Below are 22,871 nucleotides of genomic sequence, written 5' to 3'. Positions count from 1 at the left end.
TGGACTTATGGAATTGGTCTAATTGGGATGGACCTCTTGGGGATTAGAAACAACAACATATATATATATATATACGAATTTCATCATTAGTTCATCTAACACAAGAAAAAAGTCCTTCGCATGAATTTGCAATCTTGGTGGGTATGCAAAGTTAAAAATTTTGGAGTAATATTTTGAGTTCTCAAAATTTGGAGTGAATCAGGAGTCTAATTGACTAATGTCCTGTTATCTGGGATTAGATGAGATTTGAGGTAGCGCTCTCAAACCATTAAGGTTGAGTCCTAAAACGTGAAGGTTCGATCATTAGACCGAAAGTTATTTAGGGTGTTCAGTTTATTGTTTCAGGCACTGCACCCCTATTTGATTAGCTGTAAGGTTTTAAAATTATTCCAATTTACTCTTAGTTTATATCGTAATTAGCGTTGTGAAATCTTGTGGAATTAGTTGGGATTATTTTACAAAATATTTTAAAGTGTATTTTTCCCTTTTTAGCATGTGACTGTGGCAAAAATGCAAATTGTACTTTTGATAAAGGTTGGTTTAAGGACGATACGAATTGTTTGTGCCCAGATGGTAAAACATTGAAAAATACGCGTTGCAAAGGTAAGTAAAAGATTTCTTATACATATGACTTTTGATTGCAACTGAAAGGCTCTATGTCCGATATGGATAAGTCAAATTAGTCTTACAGATGACATTTTTGCATAAAACTGTTCCTTAACACTATCTCAGCGAACATGCTACAATTTCACGCATGAACAAATACATGAACAGCACTTAAAGAGACGTCAACTTGCTCCGAATAGCAAATATATATTTTAAAGTGGTAGTTTATCAATTGTGATTATTTGTTTAATAAATTCAATTAAGTAGATTTTTATCCACCACTATTTATAAATAATTCGTAATCTTATATAATTCACCACTTCATAATTTCTAAAATTTCTTAGCTTATTTACCGTTTTTCAAATTATTTTGGCGTGTCCGGAGCAGTTGGCATCTCTGCACTTAGAAAGCAATATAATTATATAAATAAAAATATGAGATAGATATTTATGAAATATTCGAGTATTTTATTTCTCAAAACTCGAACCAAGCAACTGAAACCCTCAAAATCTGTCATCAATTGACATTCTGCTTTTAATCTTTCTATTATTGCTTATAGGCAACAGTTGTTTATTGCTTGTTTCATTTGAGATAACGATATCAGATAACGGATCGAAGTATTGTTTGTCGGTACATTCTTATTTATTATTGATGTGATGTTTGCACATTAAATCAAAATTTTGTCTAAATTACGATCGCGTCAAATTGACTTATATCTATAGAGATAGGTATACCACAAAGGAAATTTCAATATTTCAACGCTTTTGAAGAAAATGGACTTCAATATATATTTAACTCGATCAATGGATAAAAGTCATTACAAGAGAAAAAATAAAAAATGTGAGCGGGTTTTATAATTTTCCATATAAAATTCGAAATGCATCAAAATGACGCGTCCCGTAAACCTAGTGTTAATACTATGTAAAGATAAACAATTTACAATATTCAGAATTTCTTCTTAATGACAGAACGATGAATTGAAAAATTTTATTATCTACATGAAAACCTTAGTGTGTATTTTTCACCAAAAATTTTATTAACGCTAGAAAGATAGTTGGAGCGAATTTTATTTTTTGTTGCTCGGTAATTCTGAAAATAACTTACTGAAAGTGATGAGAATTCGCAGAATTCGTATTGAACAGCCATTGCTCGGATTCGAAAATGGCTCACCGCAATGGAAGGCGAACGCTTCATCCCCTGACCACAACGACTATAATTCATGCATTCTCCTTAAAGAACTGTATAAAACGTAACACTATAATGACGGTGTCACCTTTAGGTGTTTTAATAGATATCACATAACCTCGGGTAATTTATGGTGTGACATACGCTTTGGTATATTTTAAATACCAGTTCAAAAATATTCGTATTTTGACATTTCTGTAATTATAATTTATAGAAAAAAAGAAACTTAATTATCTAAAGAAACCAATAAAACTAAAGAATATAATAGTAAAGGTACGTACCTTCTACTTTTACTATAAGTAAGGAAAGTAAAAGTTTTGCCATATATGTGCATCAGAGGTCACAAAAGTGGTCTATATAGACCCCCAGGGGTCTATTTAACAAAAGCGAGGGTCGATCTGAGCCAGGGCGTCGAATGGGAGTCTAGCATTTCCAAGTTCCTATATGGGTGAAGCCGGTTTCAGTCACGTAAATTCAATCTTAACTAAGTACAGAAATAAGTTTGTGGAGTTTCGAGGTAATTTAAGATTAAAATTGACCAATTTTGAACCCAATATAGCGAACCTTGCAAAAAAACATCAGGCACACCCATCTCATTGATTAAGAAGCAATAAATCTGTAGTTACTTTAATTATTATTTCTACTTATTTATAATTACTTATTTTTTAATAAATACTAAGGTATTTAAGTTTCAACATTAATATATTTTTCATAAAACTATTGCTACACAATGTACTATTACTTTAAAAAACGTTTAAATCACAAAATAAATGTACAAACACAGTATCTAATAGAGTTTTATTTTAATTAACAGAAATTTACTTTCATAAGGGTCGATGGAGATTATGAAAAATTATGTAGAGGTCGAAGATCAAAAAAGTTTGGCGACCCATGATAACACGCGTAACTGAAATGCTAGTAATCCGTTACATGAAATATTTTTACTCACCAAAACAAATAAATTATAATGCAATTTCGATAATCAAGTCTATAATATATTTTTATTAAGTTACTTATCATTATATTTTAAGATTTTCGATGTCTATTTGCTCTTCACTCAATCTGGAAAGGGCCAAACTGTCGCCTTTGCGATTTTCCAATTCAGCGGCTTTTTACGACCCGCTATCATGTTTGGCATTTTATCAAATAAAAAAATACATTTTTAAATTCATATAACAAATTTTAAATAAATAAAAGCTGGCATTGGGGCAGACTAAAGTCGAGAGAAAAATCTCCAAAAAAGAGAAGAATTCATTAAAAGCTGCTAGATTGGAAATTTGCGACCCCTTCTGTCTTTCAAAGTATACAGCAATTTACAGCCCTTCTAGTGCTACAAATAAAACCTTCTAAGCAGTTTTAAACTGTGACTGGTTCTTATAATACCCAATGATTATCATGTAAATATTAGTGTTAGGGAAAAAGAAAATTATATTTACTAAATTTTATTTTAAATAAAATATTAATTTTAGGTCCAGTTATAATAATTGGACTGTTTTAGTAACTCAAATATTTAAACACAATGCATAAAATTATTGTTTATATTAAATGTGAAGCATATTATCTTCTATAGATTGGATTCTCTAATCTATACCTGAATGAAACAGTAAACTAAGCATTCCTCTAAAATGAATTTTTTACTCAGTGCTCTAATTGAAAACATTGTTAGTTTATGATAGCGAGACATGAGTTGAGAGATCACAATACAAAATATAGAGCCGTGGTGGCAATGGGAATAGAGCGCTTGCCTTCCAATAATGTGTAATGAGCTCGAATCCCAGCGATGACTGGTCGATTCGAATTCCGCGTCTGGCTTGCACTGACAACAGTGCTGACGTAAAATTTCCTCAGTGGTAAAAGGATCATGGGCCTCGTTGCCACCAGGCTGAACATGGGAGGCTTTTGTGGTTTCATCAAAAAGTCTTACACGAACTCAAATCCCCCCCAATATTATCCAGTAGTTCCTTGTCTTCTGGATAGGGTTCAAAATTACTAGGCTACGGAGTTGAACATTGGTAATTTTAAACAAAAAATTGGTTCGGCTGTTCAATGACGGTTATAAAATAAAATAAAAACGCAAAATAAAATGAGGTGTAGAAATATTAAATGCAGTGGGTAGTGGATTTTCCTCCGTATCAACATTTTTCTGTTTTTAATATGCTAAACAAGTTCTAACCCGTTCGGACGTGAATAACTCTGAGAAACAATTTTTATTTCAGCTGCGTGAGATTTTTGAACTGATCTTTGATATTTCTGCATCGCTGATTTCAATTCAGCAATCAGTTTCCAGTAACAAGCTACCGTTTTTTTGTTATTCAATTATAATATTCCTTATAAAGATTTCTTTAAATCAACTAGAATGGATACTAAGTATCCCCACACCTCTGCTGTATGGGAAATGGTAGAAAGGTGGCATAGGATCTCTTAAAATCCACTTGAATGAATACTATGTGTCCCCACATCTCTGCTTCGTATTAAGTGGTCGAAAAATGGCAGTAATACATTTCAGTTAGCGACTCGATATGTTAGGATCATATACTTACTGTCTTAAGTGATAGTTTCATAATAGCTGACAAGTGTATATGTATGTATTTGAACCTATATAATCTTTATGAATGCTTATAGTTACACTTAAAAAAAAACTGAACTAAAAATTCCACTTTTAAAAAAATCTGTAGTTTTCCAAGAAACAAAATCTGTTGCTTTCAGATTAGTTCGGATCAAGTACTTCTATAAATGAGACAAAAAATTAGTTCTCTGTCATTTGCATTCTGTGCATCAGTTTAACAATACAAAAACATAGAAATACAGTAATGTCTTTTTTCAGATCCATGTGAAAATAAACCATGCAAAAATGGAGGAACGTGCCAAACTTATGATGGCTTAACTGTCAACTGTACCTGTACGGATCGTTATTCTGGAATCTTTTGCGAAAAAGGTACATTCAAACAATCTTCTTTTTTTACTAAATATGAGCCAACTCTTGCTACGAGATGGCCTACCAATTTAAATGGGTAGAATTTCAAGCATTTTGAGATTTAAAATCATACAAAGTTAGAAATCAAGACAATATCTAAGAATAAATTTATTTTGAAATGATAGTGGATTTAATTCTCGCCTCGTATGGTATCGTTGAAATTGTGGCAAATTAAAATGCTCAGTACAATGCATGCTAAAATTTGAAAATCAAATCAAATATGCTAACTATCTCATTAGTGATGAATAATTTGAACTTTTGATGAATAATAGAACAAACAAATTGTGTCTATTACACAGATTAAAATCCGTCCCCTGTTATTCTGCGAACTTTTGAAAATAGCTTTAGTTTACAGGAACTTATCCGATCATCAGTTTGGTTTAGTTCGCAGTTAGGTACTTTATTTGCGTTGCACGAGAACTACACAATGGGCTATTGGCGATGGTCTAGGAAACATCCCTGAGGATGTTCCGATGACATGCCATCGCAATTTTCATCATCTGCAGAGGGGGTGGCTCACCTAGTTTGGTAATTCGACGACCTGGAGTTTGGTTTAGAAGCTGTAATTTTATTGCACAAATTGCTGAGGTCAGAACGTTACAGTTAGCGGTAATGTTATTCAACAAATTTGAACTTAGCCTTAAAAAAACATTACTCTAGTTAATACAGGAGGTAGAGGCACTTAACCCTAATAAACATCATTATGGAGTATACAGGAAAGAGACACTTAAGTGTAAGACCGTCAGCGTAGGATAAGATATTAGGAGAAGTAGCAAATTATTAATATTTAAATAGAACTAAATAAATTTTAAATAGAATTAAACATAACTCAATTGGAATTAAATACGATTTAAGCATAAATTTAAATCAATTAAAATTTAATACAAAGTTTTAACATCGCATATCTCTATGCCCTCATTAGAATGAGAATTCGGGGCCGTCATACTCATGATCACATGACCGGTACACATTCTTTGATGGGTCGAAATTTTCTTCACAATGGCAAAATGAATTTGATTGATCAAATGAGTGCCAGTCAGTTTAATTTAGTTTTTTTAAGGATAGAAGAAATATTTGTTGCATATTTTCTTTTTCTTTTTTGAATTAAAACTTAATTGATCTAGGCCTTAAATGTGTGTAATAAGGCATATGGTTTTAATGCATCTAGTTGTTGTTAGTAATGAACTCTCGTCATTAATAATTTAAATTATTTTGGTAAATTTTATGATATTTTCTATTAAAGGGAAGTGATGTTTAGTTTCACAATTAAGAATGTGTGGTTAATTAAGGTGTCAAAAAATCTATATTATCATTAATAATTGGTAACGAATAGTTTTAGGATTAGAGTTCAATAAAATTAAGCGTCTTGAAATTGAGAGGCCGCTTGGACCACTAAGAAATGTCTATAAACTATAATTTTAATTATTTTTTTTACTTAAAGCTGTGTCGGTTGAATTAGCGAAAAACTAAAGGGACATAATAATATTTTGTATTCTAAATTATGTAAAAGTTTAAGTCAAAAAAGGGAAAAGTTAAAAAAATAAAATAAATAAATATCGTTATTTATCGAAAAAAAGTAAAAATTTAAAAGTGGACGATGCTATGAAACATTTCAAAATATTGACTTCAAATCTAAATAATTATGCTAAGTATGCTAAATTCTGTAAATATTAGTTTACAATTTAAAGGGAGGCAGGGATATGATCCCCGCTCATCTTAGAGGGAAACGAGTGCTTTATCCTCGGTCTCAAAGCTACCAGATAGTTTTAATAAGCATTTTATATTCGGAAACGTTATTTTTGTAGAAAATATTGATTTTTAAGGGGGAAAACAGTGATGAGGGAGAAGCGATTTCTGGGTTAGTGAAATGAGCGAGCAGGGGATAAGCTATATCGATTCCTATCAAGATTAGCTCTTAAAATAAATTATTGGATGACGCCAGTACTTAAAACGTTAAAATTGCTTCAGTCTCGCTATTGCTAAGAAATGTTATGTTAGAGTGATTTAAGAACTTAAAAGAAATTCTTCAAGAGCCAAAGTATACTTTTTATTTTTACAATCTGGTTTAAATAATCATAATAAAAAAAAAACGCTTTCTAATACCTGATAAGGGCTTTCATTGTGTTAAAACTTTATCGTCAAAACTGATTTCAGAGGTTAATATAAATGAAACACAGCTTAATGTTCGGTGGCAAACATTTAAATTTGTTTCCGTAGAAAGATTAACTTTTATAAATGAAAAAAAAAAATATGATGACGATATTTATCTCCATATTTATTTTTTCTTATTTGCTCGTGGTAGGTATTAGGAGGGGGGGGGGTGCTGTTGTCTTAGAGGAAGATGTATCTCAAAACATTTAAACAGGATATGAAAATCCCCTGCTTAAAAATCCAATCACTGATATACATACTTATCTTTTTTCTTCTTCTCTTCACAGGGCTGTAATTCGTCCAGAAGAAAGAATTTTTTTTTTTAATTATATATCCTCTTTAGCTTGCACTAGTTGTAATTATGATACATTTCAATAAAATAATCTACAAGGAGAGATGTAATGACGTCATAAATTACGATAGCGTCATTGATTGAAAAAGTCGCTTCTTAAAATTAAATGTAAATATTGTATTTTTTATGTTATCCACCAATTCTTTCATAAAGTAGACATTTGGTATAATTTTCCCAAAAGAATTGGGTCGGCTGTTAAAGGAAAGTTATAAATATAAATTCCTTATAGCGCTAGATTCTTTACGAGGTGAGCTGGGTTTGAATCCCAGGGATGGCTGGTCGATTCAAATTCCGCACTCGACTCGCACCGACCACAGTGGTGACGTAAAATGTCCTCACTGGCAGACGAATAATTGGTTAGAGTCCCATTGCCGTCAGGCTAACCAAAAGAGGTTAAAATCCTCCAAAAATTTCTCGCACTACTACGAGTTGAACAAGTAATTACAAGGCTATGAAGTTGAACACTGACAGTCATAAACCCAAAGTTGGGTCGACTGATCATGAAACTACCTTGTCACTACTTTCAATTTTAATAGAAAGAAATTGTCCGAAAAATGCACTCTTATAATCAAAAATTTGAAAGTGGTAGAAACGAATAATTTAATTTTCCCGAACAAAAGTAGAAATGAAAAGAGGTATTAGTAAAAAACCTTGCAAAAAGTAAGGCGAGGTTTTTGAGGTTGGCAGATGTACAAAAATACACCTGAGGTAGAAAAATAAGGTTATGCTTAGCACTGAAAATAACCTCATCAATTTAGCAACATTTACACCTCACAAAATCAACCTCATATATAACTGTGAAATAATTTTAGTTTAGATCGGGGGAAATTATTCACACATCAATTGTATCTAGTTGCTTGAAGTACAGAAAAAATAATCCATGAACCTCAAAAACAACATCTCTAAGCAGGTTGCTCTATAGTCGATTTCCATCAACCTCGAGTATGAATTAAGCAACTTCATATACTTTGATCTTGGAGGTAGATTTAAGGTTGTTTATGAAATCAACTTCGAATAAACCTCAAATCAACCTTGAAACCTCTATACAGCTTCATGTAAACCTGAAAGATATCTTAAAATTTTGTAAGTGAAAATAATGATTATCACAATATATTGATAAGATAAATATTTACATTTTGATCTGGTGTTACTTCACAGAACTCTCTTAAAGCTTAAAATGCAGGCAGCAGAAACTGTGCATTTTCTTTTTGTGGCTGCATAGTATCAAGATAATGAAACTGACCGAGTGTTTTTTTTTTCACGCATAGCAAATTAAGTGTAGGAAAAAAAGTTATGATATTAATGCATTTATTTAGCATCATTTCACTAATTATATTATTTCACAAATGGTTTTAAAATGTGTTATTTATTTAACAGCTAAAACTGGTTGTGAAGATTATGGAGGAAACAAGGAGTGCAGGGGGAGAGGAGACTTCTTTACTTGCATTAACGACAAAAAAGACTCATCGAAATACATATGCGACTGCCTGTCTGGATACAAATTAAACAGCAACAAATGCATTGGTAAAACCCTTAATTTATTTGCTCTAACTTTGCCTTTAATGCCTACCGGGCTGTGTAGGGGTCAGGGAACTGGCCTATGGTTCTGGGTTCGAATCCCGGTCTAGGCATGGATGTTCTTTCATTTTCTCTACTATCTGGTCCTTATTGTGGCAGCAACGTTGGCCCACCTAATATGGTGCCTCTGAAAAAATGGCCAGCAAATCTGCCCTTCAGATGCCTGTACTGACGAAAATTCATTCCCCAGGAGGGCATTGGAAGAAAAAAATTTAAAGAAACTTTGCATTTAACTTTCACAAAGATGCCAACTTGCATCTCATTACATGGAAAAATTACCGAACAATGAAAAAAGGGAAAAAGAAATATAATAATAAAAATCTCCGGAAAAAATTCCGAGAAAAGGAGAAAAAATTAATTTAAATATATTCTCACATTATTGTATTGAAATATTTTTCTTTGGCTATATTGATACAATAATAGAAAGCACTTCTTTTTGCGGATATAATGTGAGCTGATGAAAAGATTAGATATTTTATTTTACGGATTTTTATTATTACTTTTCTTTTAACCTTTTTTTAATTGTTCTATAATTTTTAAACATTTTGAGCTTATTTCATGAGTTCTGTTTACTTGCAGCTTATGCGCTCGCAGTATATATATATATATATAAGCTCAAAATGAAGATAAAACAAAGAAAAATTATAGACATATGAAAAAGGGGGAAAATTATAATTAAAAAAATAACAAACAAATAAAAAAAAAGGATGAAATTTTATTTAAAAAAAACCGGAAAGAAAGATATAATCTTTTCATCTGCCCATACGATTATATCCGCCAAAAAGAGTGTATATATATATATATATATATATATATATATATATATATATATATATATATATATATATATATATATATGAAAAAAAAGCGGGAAAGGACGTATCCAAAATTTTTTAACAAAATCGAAAATTGTGAAATATCAACTCTGTCTGTTAGGCCTATTTTTAAGATATTTTGGTTCTTAAATTCATAACAGGTCATTTGAATACGAAAAAGAATGTTTTTATGACCCGTATTTAATATCATTCCTTCATAATTCAGCTGAGATTGGTTACGAAGATAAATGTGGGAATAAGGAATGTCAAGGGAAAATTAACTTTACTGGCATTAATGATAAACGAAACATCAAAATATTCACGAAAATGCCTGCTTAGATATAAATTGGATAACAAAAAATGCATTGGTTTGGAAATAGTCGATTTTGTTCAATTTATTTCCTTTCATATTTAATGAAAGAAATGCACAAGCATATCACATTAAGTTGTTTTTCATTCAATGTAAACTGCTGTTTGTAGAAAATGCAACACCATGAAGGAATCATCAGAATCAAATGAAATTCGCAGCAAATGTCAATTATAGGATATTATGCAAATTAATAAAGTTTCAGAGCCATCGCGCGTGCATGGCGCGCGCAGCGCCCTCTGAATTGATGCTGAAAGCGTATAAATAAAGTGCTGTAGCGGGACGTTGAAAATAGTCTATGATTATTTGTTAGTGGCAAACGTTTAGTGAGACCTGAGTATGCCTCCACGACGGAAGAATAAGAAATTCAAGCAACTTACGGAGTTTGAACGAGGGAGGATAATCGGCCTTCGAGAAGGAGGATTTTCCTATCGCGCAATAGCAGCTCGTATGCAGCGGAACAGTTCCACAGTGATGCGAGTTTGGAAGCAGTGGACCGACGAGCACCGAACAACTCGAAAAACAGGCACTGGACGACAGAAGGTGACGTCAGAGCGCGATGATCGACACCTGCTCCGCATGGCGGTGAATGATCGCACAGCTTCCTCCAGGCAGCTGGCAGCACATTGGTCTACTGCTACAGGTGTACAATTGTCGGCTTCGTCAATTCGTCGTCGTCTGCTGCGCCGTGGATTGCGTGCAAGGGTGCCATTATACAGGATTCCCCTCACGGCGGATCATCGACGGCTGCGTCGGCAGTGGGCTCTTGAGCACAGAGACTGGCGAGCTGATTGGCACCAAGTTGTCTTTTCAGATGAATCACGCTTCAATTTGTGGACCCATGATGGCCGTGTTCGTGTTAGACGTTATGCCGGTCAACGCTGCCTTCCTGAGTGTATTATTGAACGACATAGTGGTCGAACACCCGGAGTTATGGTCTGGGGTGCGATTTCGTATCATGGACGATCCAATTTGATACGAATTGAGGGTAATCTCAATAGCAATAGATACGTCCGTGAAGTGCTACAGCCCGAAGTCGTTCCTTTCCTTCAAGGCATCCCTGGAGCTATCTTTCAGCAGGATAATGCACGCCCACATGTTGCGCGGACTGTTAGAGACTTCTGTTCAGCACAACGCATGCAACTTCTTCCTTGGCCTGCTTATTCGCCAGATATGTCGCCTATTGAGCACGTGTGGGATATGGTTGGTCGGCGTCTCACTCGTGATCCGCGTCCTGCAGTTTCCAAAGACGAACTTTGGTTGCGCATACAAGCGATATGGAATTCTCTTCCTCAAGCAGATATTCAACATCTGTTTGACTCCATGCCACGTCGTATAGCAGCACTTATTGCAGCGCGTGGTGGCTGCACCAAATACTGATTTCGGACGCTTAATTTGTTTCTTTTGTTTTGAAAATTTCATCATTTATTTGTATCAGTACAAGTCGTTTCTGCATTAAATTTCATTTGATTCTGATGATTCTTTCATGGTGTTGCATTTTCTACAAACAGCAGTTTAGAAGAAAATGCTTTATTTTTAGTGTGGTATTTTAAAGCTAATTATTTTTCTTTTTCTATTTATATTTTAGCTAAAACTGGTTGTGAAGATTATGGAGGAAACAAGGAATGTCAAGGAAAAGGAAACTTCACTTGCATTAATGATAAACAAAACATATCTAGATACACATGTGAATGCCTGCCTGGTTATAAATTAGTGGACAACAAAAAATGCATTGGTATGAAAATATTCATTTTTATTCAATTTATTTGCGTTTAAATTCAAAGGCAAAAATGCATGAAAAATAATCACAATACGGTATTTTTATGTAGAAATTTTTTTTTATAGTGTAGGTCTTCAAAGGCAACTATTTTTTTCTTTTTATATTTTAGCTAAAACTGGGTGCGATGATTATGGAGGAAACAAGGAATGTCAAGGAAAAGGAAACTTCACTTGCATTAATGATAAACAAAACATATCTAGATACACATGCGAATGCCTGCCTGGTTATAAATTATTGGACAACAAACAATGCATTGGTATGAAAATATTCATTTTTATTGAATTTATTTGCGTTTAAATTCAAAGGCAAAAATGCATGAAAAAAATCGCAAAACGGTTTTTTTTTAATGTAGAAAAATATTTTTTATAGTGTGAGTCTTGAAAGGTAACAATTTTTTTCTTTTTATATTTTAGCTAAAACTGGTTGCGATGATTATGGAGGAAACAAGGAATGTCAAGGAAAAGGAAACTTCACTTGCATTAATGACAAACAAAACATATCTAGATACACATGTGAATGCCTGCCTGGTTATAAATTATTGGACAACAAACAATGCATTGGTATGAAAATAGTCGTTTATATTCAATTTATTTTCTATTCAATTCATAGGCTTAAATGTATTAAAAAATCATACTACGGTTTTTTTTTCTTTTCTTTAATGTAGAAAATTATTTTTTATAGTGTGGCTCTTTAAAGGCAACTATTTTTGTCTTTTTATATTTCAGCAAAAACTGGTTGCGAAGATTATGGAGGAAATAAGGAATGTCAGGGGAAAGGAGACTTCTTTACTTGCATTAATGACAAACAAAACATATCTAAATATTCATGCGACTGCCTACCTGGATACAAATCGAACAACAAAAATTGCATTGGTATATTCCTTTCTATTCAAATTTTAAGCGAAGAAACGCCTGAACTACTAATTAACTTTGTGGTTATGTTGATGGAATCTGGAAGACAGAATTTAAATCCCTCTCTGATTAGCTAGATTGTTAAAATCCCTTAAAGAGCTCTTTGTCTGAGGACAATGCAGGTTTCAGTTTATTCCAGATAGCTCCAAAAAGAATTTAATGTGATATTATTACCAAACGGGTATAATTTATCGACGTTAATCAAAAATCCATCATTTTTTCGAATAGTTTATATGTTTAAATTTTAATTTAAAACCCTCTGGCGGTTAAAGAAATGGGCAAAATTGGAAGAATGTTTCTCCCCTACACACAGTTCCCCTATCAGTTAACATGGGAAAACCGGTTTTGCTATGCAAAGAAGACTGCAGGTTAAAATGAGACTTTTTACGTGCAGAACCGTCAGTGGGTTAAACACTTTGATGGTTGATAATTAAAGCCTAAATCATTTACCGACGGCAACAAGCACAAGTTTTCCTCAATCGATATTTTGTCCACTTTCTTTATTAATAAGAGGTCACAAATTTCAACGATAGTGGAGTGACTAATGACAATATAAGTTAAAAATATCCCATAAACCCATGTTTCCCAAAGTGTGGTACGCGTACCACCAAGGGTACGGGAACAGTGCGAGGCACCACCATGTGTATGCGAAATATCTTGCAACAAACGAAAATTTCAAAAAAGAAATTTAAAAACAAAGCTAGTCATGAAAATTTACGATTACTTTTTTTCTATTGGCTATTTTTCGCAAAGTTAATAGTGTTAGTGGTGTCAACAGCTAGTTAATAATCAGTGGTGTCAACAGATTTTTAACTTTTGTGCAATTGTTTCATAGTAAAGAATACATTCATTTTTGTATTAGTGGTACACAGCGTTACGGAAAATTTATAAAGGGTACACAAAATTCATAAGTTTGGGAAACACAGCAAGTCAAAAATCAATCAAACGTTTGACCTATTTCCAATGTTAAACTAACAGATAGAAAAGTCAAAAGAAAAAAAGTATTAAAATGAAATAAAACAAAATTAAAATCTAAATTTTGCAGTTTGACTGAAATGTAAAAAAAAAAAAATATATTTTAGATACACCTAATACAAAAAACTTAAAGTTCATCACCTACGAAATAAATTTGAAACATGTGTGAGTTCAAAAAGGAGTTTCTAACAGTAGTTCTCTCTAGTTTTCTAACAGTAATGGAAAAAATATGATAACGGTTGAGCTTAAAAGATGGCATAAATAAAGGCTAAAAAGATGTCATGTCTGTCGCAATGCCAGTGCTAAGTTTAGACTAATTTCTCCGTCTGGTCCTTTTTTTTTTTTTTTTTTTTTTTTTTTTTGCTGAACTGGGATTTTTTAGAGATTTGAGTTATCAATGTGACGAGATATTTTTACATCTTGCTCTATAATTCGAAAAAAATCGGCCTAGCCTTTTCACGTATGGAGTTCTGCTTTTATACAATGCAAATCCATATTGCAATTTGTGGTTCAAAGTGCCTTGAATATCCACCATACTGTCCAAATCTCCTACCCTAAGATTTCCGTCAGTTTCCTGCTGAAAAAAGATTTAGCTGTTTGACAAATATCAGTGCTTCCTAATTATGTGGAAAAATGATGTTATGTCCTCGCTTTTGTATCTCACAATACTTTGTGTCATTTATATACACCTCTGTCCTCCGTCAACAGGAGAAACTTGTTTTCGGACTCCTCCTCACAGCATCAATCAAAATTTTTCCATGCGTCTGTCGAAACTTATTACTACTATTAAGTACTGGGCTGCCAACTTTCTACGCTTTTTGTAAAAATTTATTCTAGTGGAGCGTGAGCTTATGTCTTAATGTATTATTTTTTTATTCATTTGAACTTATTTTCCACACCACTATGATTTAAAATCCCGTATGCAACGCCACTTTTAAAATATTGCCCAAAATACCAAAAATTCTGCAAGCTTTGGTTTTAAACGCATAGCTGCCAACTCTTCCAGTTTTCTCGGAAGATTTTATTTTCATATTTAAAGTGCTAGTGAAATTCATGTTATTTCACTAAACTTTTTGAATTATAATAATAATTTTAAATCAGTTTGACCATCACTACACATAAATAATTACAACAAATATAAAAAAGCATATTAGTCCTTACGATATCAAATTTCAACCTGATTAAAATATAAATATATTTTTGAGGAAGATAGTTTTTCGGTAATTGTTTAACTACCACTTGGAAAATCTCTTCCCGAAAAGAGTGAATGTTGGCAGGTATGTAAACGTTTACAACTCAAAAAATTGTTTTAAAAAAGCGTAGTAGTTGGTATTAAGATTTAAATTGATGTAGTTATAATTCCTAAGTTTATCTATTTTGGTGTGAAAAAGAAAAATATTTTTTTATCCGCTTCTAAAACATAGTTTTAAAAGTTATTTAATTTTATTATTTAAGAAATAGATAACAATAAGCCCTTTAAACTTATAAAAATTATACTATATTGTATTTATTTTATAGTTCTATATTTATTACATTCGTTCGTTTGAAGTGGTGTATTCACCTTAACTCATTTTTATATTTCAGCCAAGACAGGATGCGAAGATTATGGGGGAAATAAAGAATGTCAGGGAAGAGGCGACTTCTTCATTTGCATTAATGACAAACAAAATGTGTCTAAATACTTATGTGGCTGCCAACCTGGATATAAATTGGACAACAAAAAATGCATAGGTACAAAAACTTTTCATTTCTACTTTACACTAGAATTACAGCAGCACTTACTATGCCCAGATTTTAATAAAAGCGAAATTTTTTTTTTTGTTATTTGGAGATCTGACATTTTTTTCCTTCTAAATCATAGCAAATATTGTATGATTAAAATTCTGGATAATATCAAATAATATTTTCATCACTATTAAAGATATACTTTTAGTTATGGCTACAGGTTACTTTGCAAGTAACTGGAGAAGGTTTCAACAATTCAGATTAGAAGAGGGAAACATATCTGTTACGGTCAGTGTGAATAGTCAGTCAACATATATATAATAGTCTAACCAGTCAGTATTAATAATAACTAAACTAGCTGGTTAAAGTGAATAATGTGAGCAAAATTATCATATTAACCGGTCATTATTAATAATAACTAATGCAGTATGGTGAATGTAATTCCTTCGCGTTTTCATCGGGGATATTTCTGTATTGTGATCCGCCTCGTCAGCTACAATTGCCAAAGCGCAAAATTGATTTTAAATTGGGAAAATAAAAAAATAAAAAGCATGTAGATGTTTCCCCGTTGATGCCTATGAGTTTATACCCTTCTAGTAGGTCCTTTTCTGTGCTACATTTTTTTTAAAGTTTCTCGAGGAAGCTGCCAAAATTTCGCGATTATTCCACCACAGATCACGATACAGAAATCTCCTCTTTTTAATTCTCACTTTGACCATAGGAGGCAATTATTATAAATTTTTACCGGTTAGTTTTAATAATAACCACTTTTATCACTTTAACCATAACACATATACAAAGAGGCACACCCATGTCCCAATACTATCTATATAAACCGTTTAATCACTTTGGCCAAACTTCATTGGTTATTATTAATAATAACAGGTAAAAGTGAATAATTTGCAATATTTCGTACTTAATTTAGTTCAGCGGATAGATCCTAGCATTTCGCAAAAAGCTTGTCATAATCCGTTAGTGGAAAATATCAGCGGAGAAAGAAGATGATAAAAATTCTTCATTTCTAGCTAATAATACCCTTGGATTTTAAAACAAGATAAAGAAATTAAAATTAAAAAAAAATCTAATTTATTTTATAAAATTTGTTCCTTCTTCAAGATGGTGGCTCATGTGGTGGCAGGGGGAGATGAAAAACTTGCATTTTTTTATCGTTGAACCAACCTAGACAATATATCAAAAAATGAAACTGCCTTAATTTTTGTAACACGCAAGACGTATTGCGACAATTTGATTAGACTAAACGTAACAATTTGAATTAGACTCTTGAGATGAAAAGTGTGTTCCTGAAACCAAAACTAAAAGTGAATATCTTTAGTGCTCCATGACTTAGCAACAGATCTCGAAAAAGGATGTATCTTTAAGAGAAACATCAAGGAGATGAAAAAACAGCAAGTGATGGTTTAGTTAGAAATATTAGAAACTGTTCAAATGTATCAATGTAACAAGAAAGCGTCTCTACAGCAGAAGATGTTACATGAAGTAGCTAGACCAATTCGGTTAACTCAAGAGTTTAGTGGATGAATGATACCGGCGAAATGTTAGTGGTTTTGATTTGAAAAGCTAAAATATTTTTACGTAGACTGTAGGAAATATATGTTTTGCCTTCATTTCTGCTTCATATCATTAAAAAGTGCTTTTTGAATCTCTTTCGCAAAGAAAAATAAAAATATCACATTTTAAGACAAATTTGAAGCAATGTTATAGTTTAACAATAAATTGCAGCATATATATATATAGCATTGCGGTTTTTCTTCTGACGGTAATTCCGCAAAAAATTCGTTATCAGCATTAATTTCATAAGCTAAAAAAGAAATCTTACGCAAAACTTAACTTATAACAGTTACAGAATCAAATTAGTTACAAACATTAGTTACTTTTCCTTAAAATGCAACAATTCATGAAGAAGAAGAATCAATTCATGTAGTTAAAAAATAGCTTTTGAGAACGAACTCAAACCATTTGCGTCAAAAAATTCAAATTTTTGGCTTTTTAATTTGGTGACAAAAGCTTTTTAAGGATACTGGATGGCTGTTAATTGCAAAATGAAATGTTCTTTCATAATTTTGTCAGTTACTTCCTATGAGGTGTCAAAAATTTGGTACGTTGAGTGTTTTGAAAAGTTTCGACTATGCAGGGCGGATTTGCCCGTGGAAAAATTTAAAAAGTAATATTATTGAAATAAGAAACTGAATTTAATTATGTCAGTAACTATAAAAATATTTCATAACTCTTATAAAACATATTAATAGATCTGAAAGCTGGGTTTGAATTTTAATTTTTAAGTTAAACTAAGAAACTATTAGATTCTTTCAAATAATAAATTTATGCCACTTTTTTTTTAAAAAAATGTTTCTAGTTGCATATCATTTCTAAGACGCGTAAAGTTTAAATTAAAGCTGAAAACTACAATTTGGAATGTTTTCTTTTATCACCTACAAGTTATTGTGTATTATTACAAAGCTAGTGAAAGACAAAATGAAAGTATGGATCTAAAAAGACTAAAACTAAAATGACCTAATTACTATACTTAATTTGAAATTTTAGACTTTATTGTAATACATTATTTTAAATAATAAATATATTATTATAGATTATAACAGCTATAATATGAATATTTATATTTTAGAAATAGCAACTTCCTCTCCTGCTACATCTACAGTTAATTCAACTATTACTAGAACTATAAACACAAAGCCATCTACTATTCCGACACCAGAAACTTCATCTCCAATCACATCTACTATTCCGACAAAAGAAGCTTCATCTCCTGTAACATCTACTATTCCGACAAAAGAAGCTTCATCTCCAATTACATCTACTACTCCGACAGAAGAAGCATCCTCTCCAATCACATCTACTACTCCGACAAAAGAAGCATCCTCTCCAATCACATCTACTACTCCGACAAAAGAAGCATCCTCTCCAATCACATCTACTACTCCGACAGAAGAAGCATCCTCTCCAATCACATCTACTATTCCGACAAAAGAAGCATCCTCTCCAATCACATCTACAATTACGCAAACATCAACTTGGAAAGATACAAGCCCTGTACCAAAATCCTCAACATATGTGTCCTCGTCATCACCTCGGGATATTTTCACTATCACTAGTGATGTCACAAATTTAACGGATCATACAACGATTACGTATAAACCTACAAACATCACTGATGATTCTAACTATTCTTCATCTTCATCAGACATTTCTGATTTTACTGATTACACAAATTTGACTGATCATACAACCATTACGTATGGACCAACGTACACCACTGATGACTCCAACCATTCTTCATCGTCATTCAAACCATTTGAATCTACTCCACATGGTTCATCATCAGTAACAGGCTTTGAATCGTCTACTTCATCTATGTTCATTTCTTCTCAATCAACGTCAAGTTCTCAGGCAACATCGGAGACAAGTTTCTCTTCAACAACTCAAAGTAAGTTATTGATAATATTTTCTTAGAAGTTTTAGAGTTTTCTAATTAAAATATATTGTCAGGAAACTAATATAATTGAAGATGGGAGTTTTTATATAGGGTAGTTTGAAATTTGCATGCACTTTTTCGGGACATTTTTGTTGTTGTTGTAGTTGTCGTTGCTTAGCAACGCTGAATCAGGTATATAAAATCTACGTATAAAACACACACGCCCACACAGATATACATGCATGCTAGTATATATAGCTGCAGAAGATGTCTCTACAATAAATGTAGATAAAATTATTGTACAAAGACTGAATGTAGATCACTAGCAGGATTTAAACAATTTTGTATTATGTTTCGAACAGTATCTAGTAAAAGACGTTTATTCTTTTACAATGAGAATGGAGACAATGCTGTTTGAATCAATGCGCCTCGAATTTGAATAGTAGTTTGTTAAACTACCATATTTCCCATATTTTCCAGCTTTCGAGGAATATTTAATAGTTATATTTAGGATGGTGGCAAATTTTGTGCAATCATATTTTATCCCTAACTAATTAAATATGGTTTTAAATGATTTTTTCCACCGTTACATTTGAATAATTTAAACATATATATATATATATGGTAATGCTTGTTAGCAACCCCAAGGGGTCGTCTCCGAGGAATATGTAGTATGAATAGGTCACCCCTATAACAGAGCTCACCACATAATTTTCTCTCATTGATTATTTTTCTATTTTATATATCTATTTTATTTTTATCTTATCTTTTATTCAAATTGGGTTGATTATCATGCGTTGTAAACATATATACATATATATTTTATATTTAACTCAGACCTTCCTTAATAATATCGATCATCATAATTTTCATGATTATCTTATTTTATATTGTTTATGATTATATTGTCATTTAATTATACCCCATGCCACTCAACATTTCTTGATTGCCCATGTCACACAAACCCCCTCTCGTTTTTTTGGTGACGAGCACCCCCTCTTCCTCCCATCTCCATTCCTCCTCACTACTCCTCATCATCGATTTATTACGAGTATTGCAGATGAATCGGTTAATGCCGCTTCGCAGCAGCTCATCGAGATTTATGTGATTTCTACCATTCTAGCATTTTGATTGTGTATTGAATTGTGGGCAAAATGTTTTACGAAACACCAACGTACAATCTCAATTTCATCGATTTTACTCTTCCACTACTAAAACACTTTTTTGAAAAGCATAACATTTGGAACACTGATGCACGTTAAATCTGTCAGGATAAAAGTCCTCTAAGTCCCTATAACAAATCAATTCCTCAGGAGGTTCTGATTTGAAGATTGATCATTCTCTGGATCAGGTTTAAAATAAAAATCTGTGAATTACTGAATGGAGCATGAATTTGTCTTCCCTGTAAAACGGGCTGTGGCGCGTGTGTGTGTGGTTAAAGTTGAATTCTTGGCCATAAATGACGACACTGAAAAACAAGAAACTCAACCACTGCCTTCAAATTGCTATAGATTCCCATAGCATACTTGTTGGTATAGGCAATTGTTAAAACAATAACAACGTAGCAAAATTATTTAAATAATTAATTCTGCATCTTTTCAGAGTACAAACTATGTAAGAAAAACAACTGCAAAAATCTTGGAGTCTGTGTGATGGAAGATGAAAAGGAAAGATGTATATGTAAATATCCATTTGGTGGACCCGACTGCGGAGATAGTTATTGGTGCTCCGAAGGATTTGGAAAATCCGAGTGCCAAGCTGGAAAATGCCGATTTGATTTCAAAACAAGAATCGGATATTGTGACTGCTCAACAGATCAATATTACAATTATGAAACGAAGCAATGTGAAAGTAAGGATTTGTCTGCAATTTCAACAACATTTAACTTGTTTTATTATTTCAGTTTTTAAGTTAATACATCCAGGTCTATATTTTATATGCTATCCGTTAAGAACGAAACGTATATTCAGAGATACCAACTGCTCCGAATTCAACAAAACGTTTCAAAAAACGGTTGACAACTAGAAACTAAAAATCGAGCCTTTTAAAAAACTTTTTAAAAGGCTCGACACGGCGCGACTCTAACAAAATGGGGAATCACATAAGCCTTTGAATTAATTATTAAGAAGTGTTGAGTAAAAACCCAATAAAAATTGAATTTATTAAGTCAAGAATTATACAATAAAAGATTCATAGATTCAATTCTCAAATATATAAGATAAATTTCTCTTAACAGGTTAACGCCCAGCGTCATATATTTAGGACAGTTCCTTTTTTCAAAGACATTCATTGTAGTGGGAAACTTTTTTCAGTATTTTCATTTATCTGGGTGAATTAAAAGATTCTCAGATACCATGATGATTTAGTTATTTCTGATTAGATCTAGAATTATAAGGAACAAGTACTTTTTGATCTATCAATGGCTTTTTGAATGCTCTAACTGTAGAAAAACCAATTAATTTTGATAATGTATTTTACCACTTTTTCCATAAAACCACTTTTTATATCATTTCAATATGTAAATTGGGACAAACGGGTTAATTACTTTCAAAAATGAATTTGGGCTCGAGAGCACAACTGGTTCACATTTTAAATATTCTGCGCAGACAACTTATAGAAATATATTGATGACTTTCTGATGTAGGAGGTGATGGTAAGGAGGCTACAAGAGGCCTTAGACCAGCACCTCTTTTGTCAGATAGCCTTCACACGGTTTTTTATAAGTAGAGTGTACAGACTATTTAAAAAGTGAACCGGTTGGGCGGATGAACCCAAATTCTATTTAAAAAGAGCATGGGAGAAATTTATCATATATATTTGAGAATTGAATCGATAGTGGTAGACAAGTAAATAAGACAAGCCAATCATATTCAGAAATTAAACAAATTTTTAGACATATATTTCATACCACTTTCTTATTTTCACTAGAGTTTCCATTAAAGGGATCCTTCGTAAACTGGTTTACCTTCTTAGTGGTCTGATCGGACTACCTGTAGAAGCTTTCAGTGGTAGGAGGCGTTGCTTAGGCACAAAGTCATTTTATTCTGTGCAGTTTAGTTCAACATAATAGCCTCCAAATATTATATGACATGAGATTAAGCAATAATTTTTGTCTTGTAAACTTTTTAGTGGTAGTTTTTTTAACAGCTTGAAAATCAGTCGAATGCAAAGGGTTGAATCTAGTGAAACACATTTAATTTCTGATTCCATTGGGATAAATTTTAAGCAAAATAATTTTGCTCAGTTGCAATTACACTACCATTCACAAACTTTTTTTAATTTTAGGTTCCTATAAAAATGCGTTTCATGTTTTCGCTAAAGAGATTAGCAATTTATCAATAATACGAAAAATGTATTGCCTATATTTGAGAATCATTTTAATTACAAATATTTGACTGTACACCGTCTTGCATAAAACATATTATTGAATTTAATATAACTTATTTTTTACTCTTAAAGTTGAAAATATATATTGTTATTATATATTTTCTATAATATACATTTTATAATATTTTTTTTTAAAGTTTGTTTCGAGATAAAAATTATTTTCAGTCACATAACATTTTTTTAAGCATCCTGGTGACTTTCTATGCTCTTTGTATCGATATCTAGAACCACCTATCTCCTAAGAAATATTATTGTTTCTAACTTTCTCCTTTTATCACTTTCATATTTTTCAACTATCGAACTCAACCAGATATTTAATGGAACAAATTTCTTTGAAGTTTCCGATTAACTAATAAATATTCACCTAAGAAAAATAAAAGACGATCGAAATAAAAATGCCGGAATATACAAAAGTGATTATGAGAACTGTGTTTTTCATTTTATTCTTCTGAATTTTATTCCAGATATTGATAAGTGCCCATTCATGGATATCAAATGCACAAAACCGTTTGAAGAATGCAAAATGGGGGCTTGTGCATGCATGGAGAATTTCAAGAGGAATGACAAACAAGATTGTATTCGTAAGTACGATTTAGACTTATGGATATTTATAT

At 32.2% G+C, this 22,871-nt stretch overlaps 1 protein-coding gene across 18 annotated transcripts in view; it reads left to right on the top strand.

Moving 5' to 3' along the window:
• The window catches only part of LOC147808529 (uncharacterized), a 148,845-nt gene that overhangs the window by 70,041 nt on the left and 55,933 nt on the right, over positions 1 to 22,871 (top strand). For 14 of the 18 annotated variants that reach the window (XM_087163294.1, XM_087163283.1, XM_087163298.1 and 11 more), the window contains 11 exons: positions 493 to 603; positions 4,616 to 4,726; positions 8,646 to 8,792; positions 11,617 to 11,763; positions 11,918 to 12,064; positions 12,222 to 12,368; positions 12,534 to 12,680; positions 15,279 to 15,425; positions 18,064 to 18,882; positions 20,473 to 20,721; positions 22,722 to 22,838. In XM_087163294.1, coding sequence (XP_087019420.1) covers positions 493 to 603; positions 4,616 to 4,726; positions 8,646 to 8,792; positions 11,617 to 11,763; positions 11,918 to 12,064; positions 12,222 to 12,368; positions 12,534 to 12,680; positions 15,279 to 15,425; positions 18,064 to 18,882; positions 20,473 to 20,721; positions 22,722 to 22,838 — 2,289 coding nt within the window. The remainder of the gene's footprint in view (positions 1 to 492; positions 604 to 4,615; positions 4,727 to 8,645; positions 8,793 to 11,616; positions 11,764 to 11,917; positions 12,065 to 12,221; positions 12,369 to 12,533; positions 12,681 to 15,278; positions 15,426 to 18,063; positions 18,883 to 20,472; positions 20,722 to 22,721; positions 22,839 to 22,871) is intronic. The other 4 variants (XM_087163286.1, XM_087163299.1, XM_087163287.1 and 1 more) reach the window with 3 other exon arrangements.

Source organism: Parasteatoda tepidariorum, chromosome 5 (genome assembly GCF_982258835.1).
Source record: "Parasteatoda tepidariorum strain Cologne lab strain chromosome 5, Ptep-v5.0, whole genome shotgun sequence".
In the NCBI taxonomy this organism is placed as follows: domain Eukaryota; kingdom Metazoa; phylum Arthropoda; class Arachnida; order Araneae; family Theridiidae; genus Parasteatoda; species Parasteatoda tepidariorum.
The sequence above is the reverse complement of the archived record's forward strand: the minus strand, read 5'-3'. Positions and strand labels throughout refer to the sequence as shown.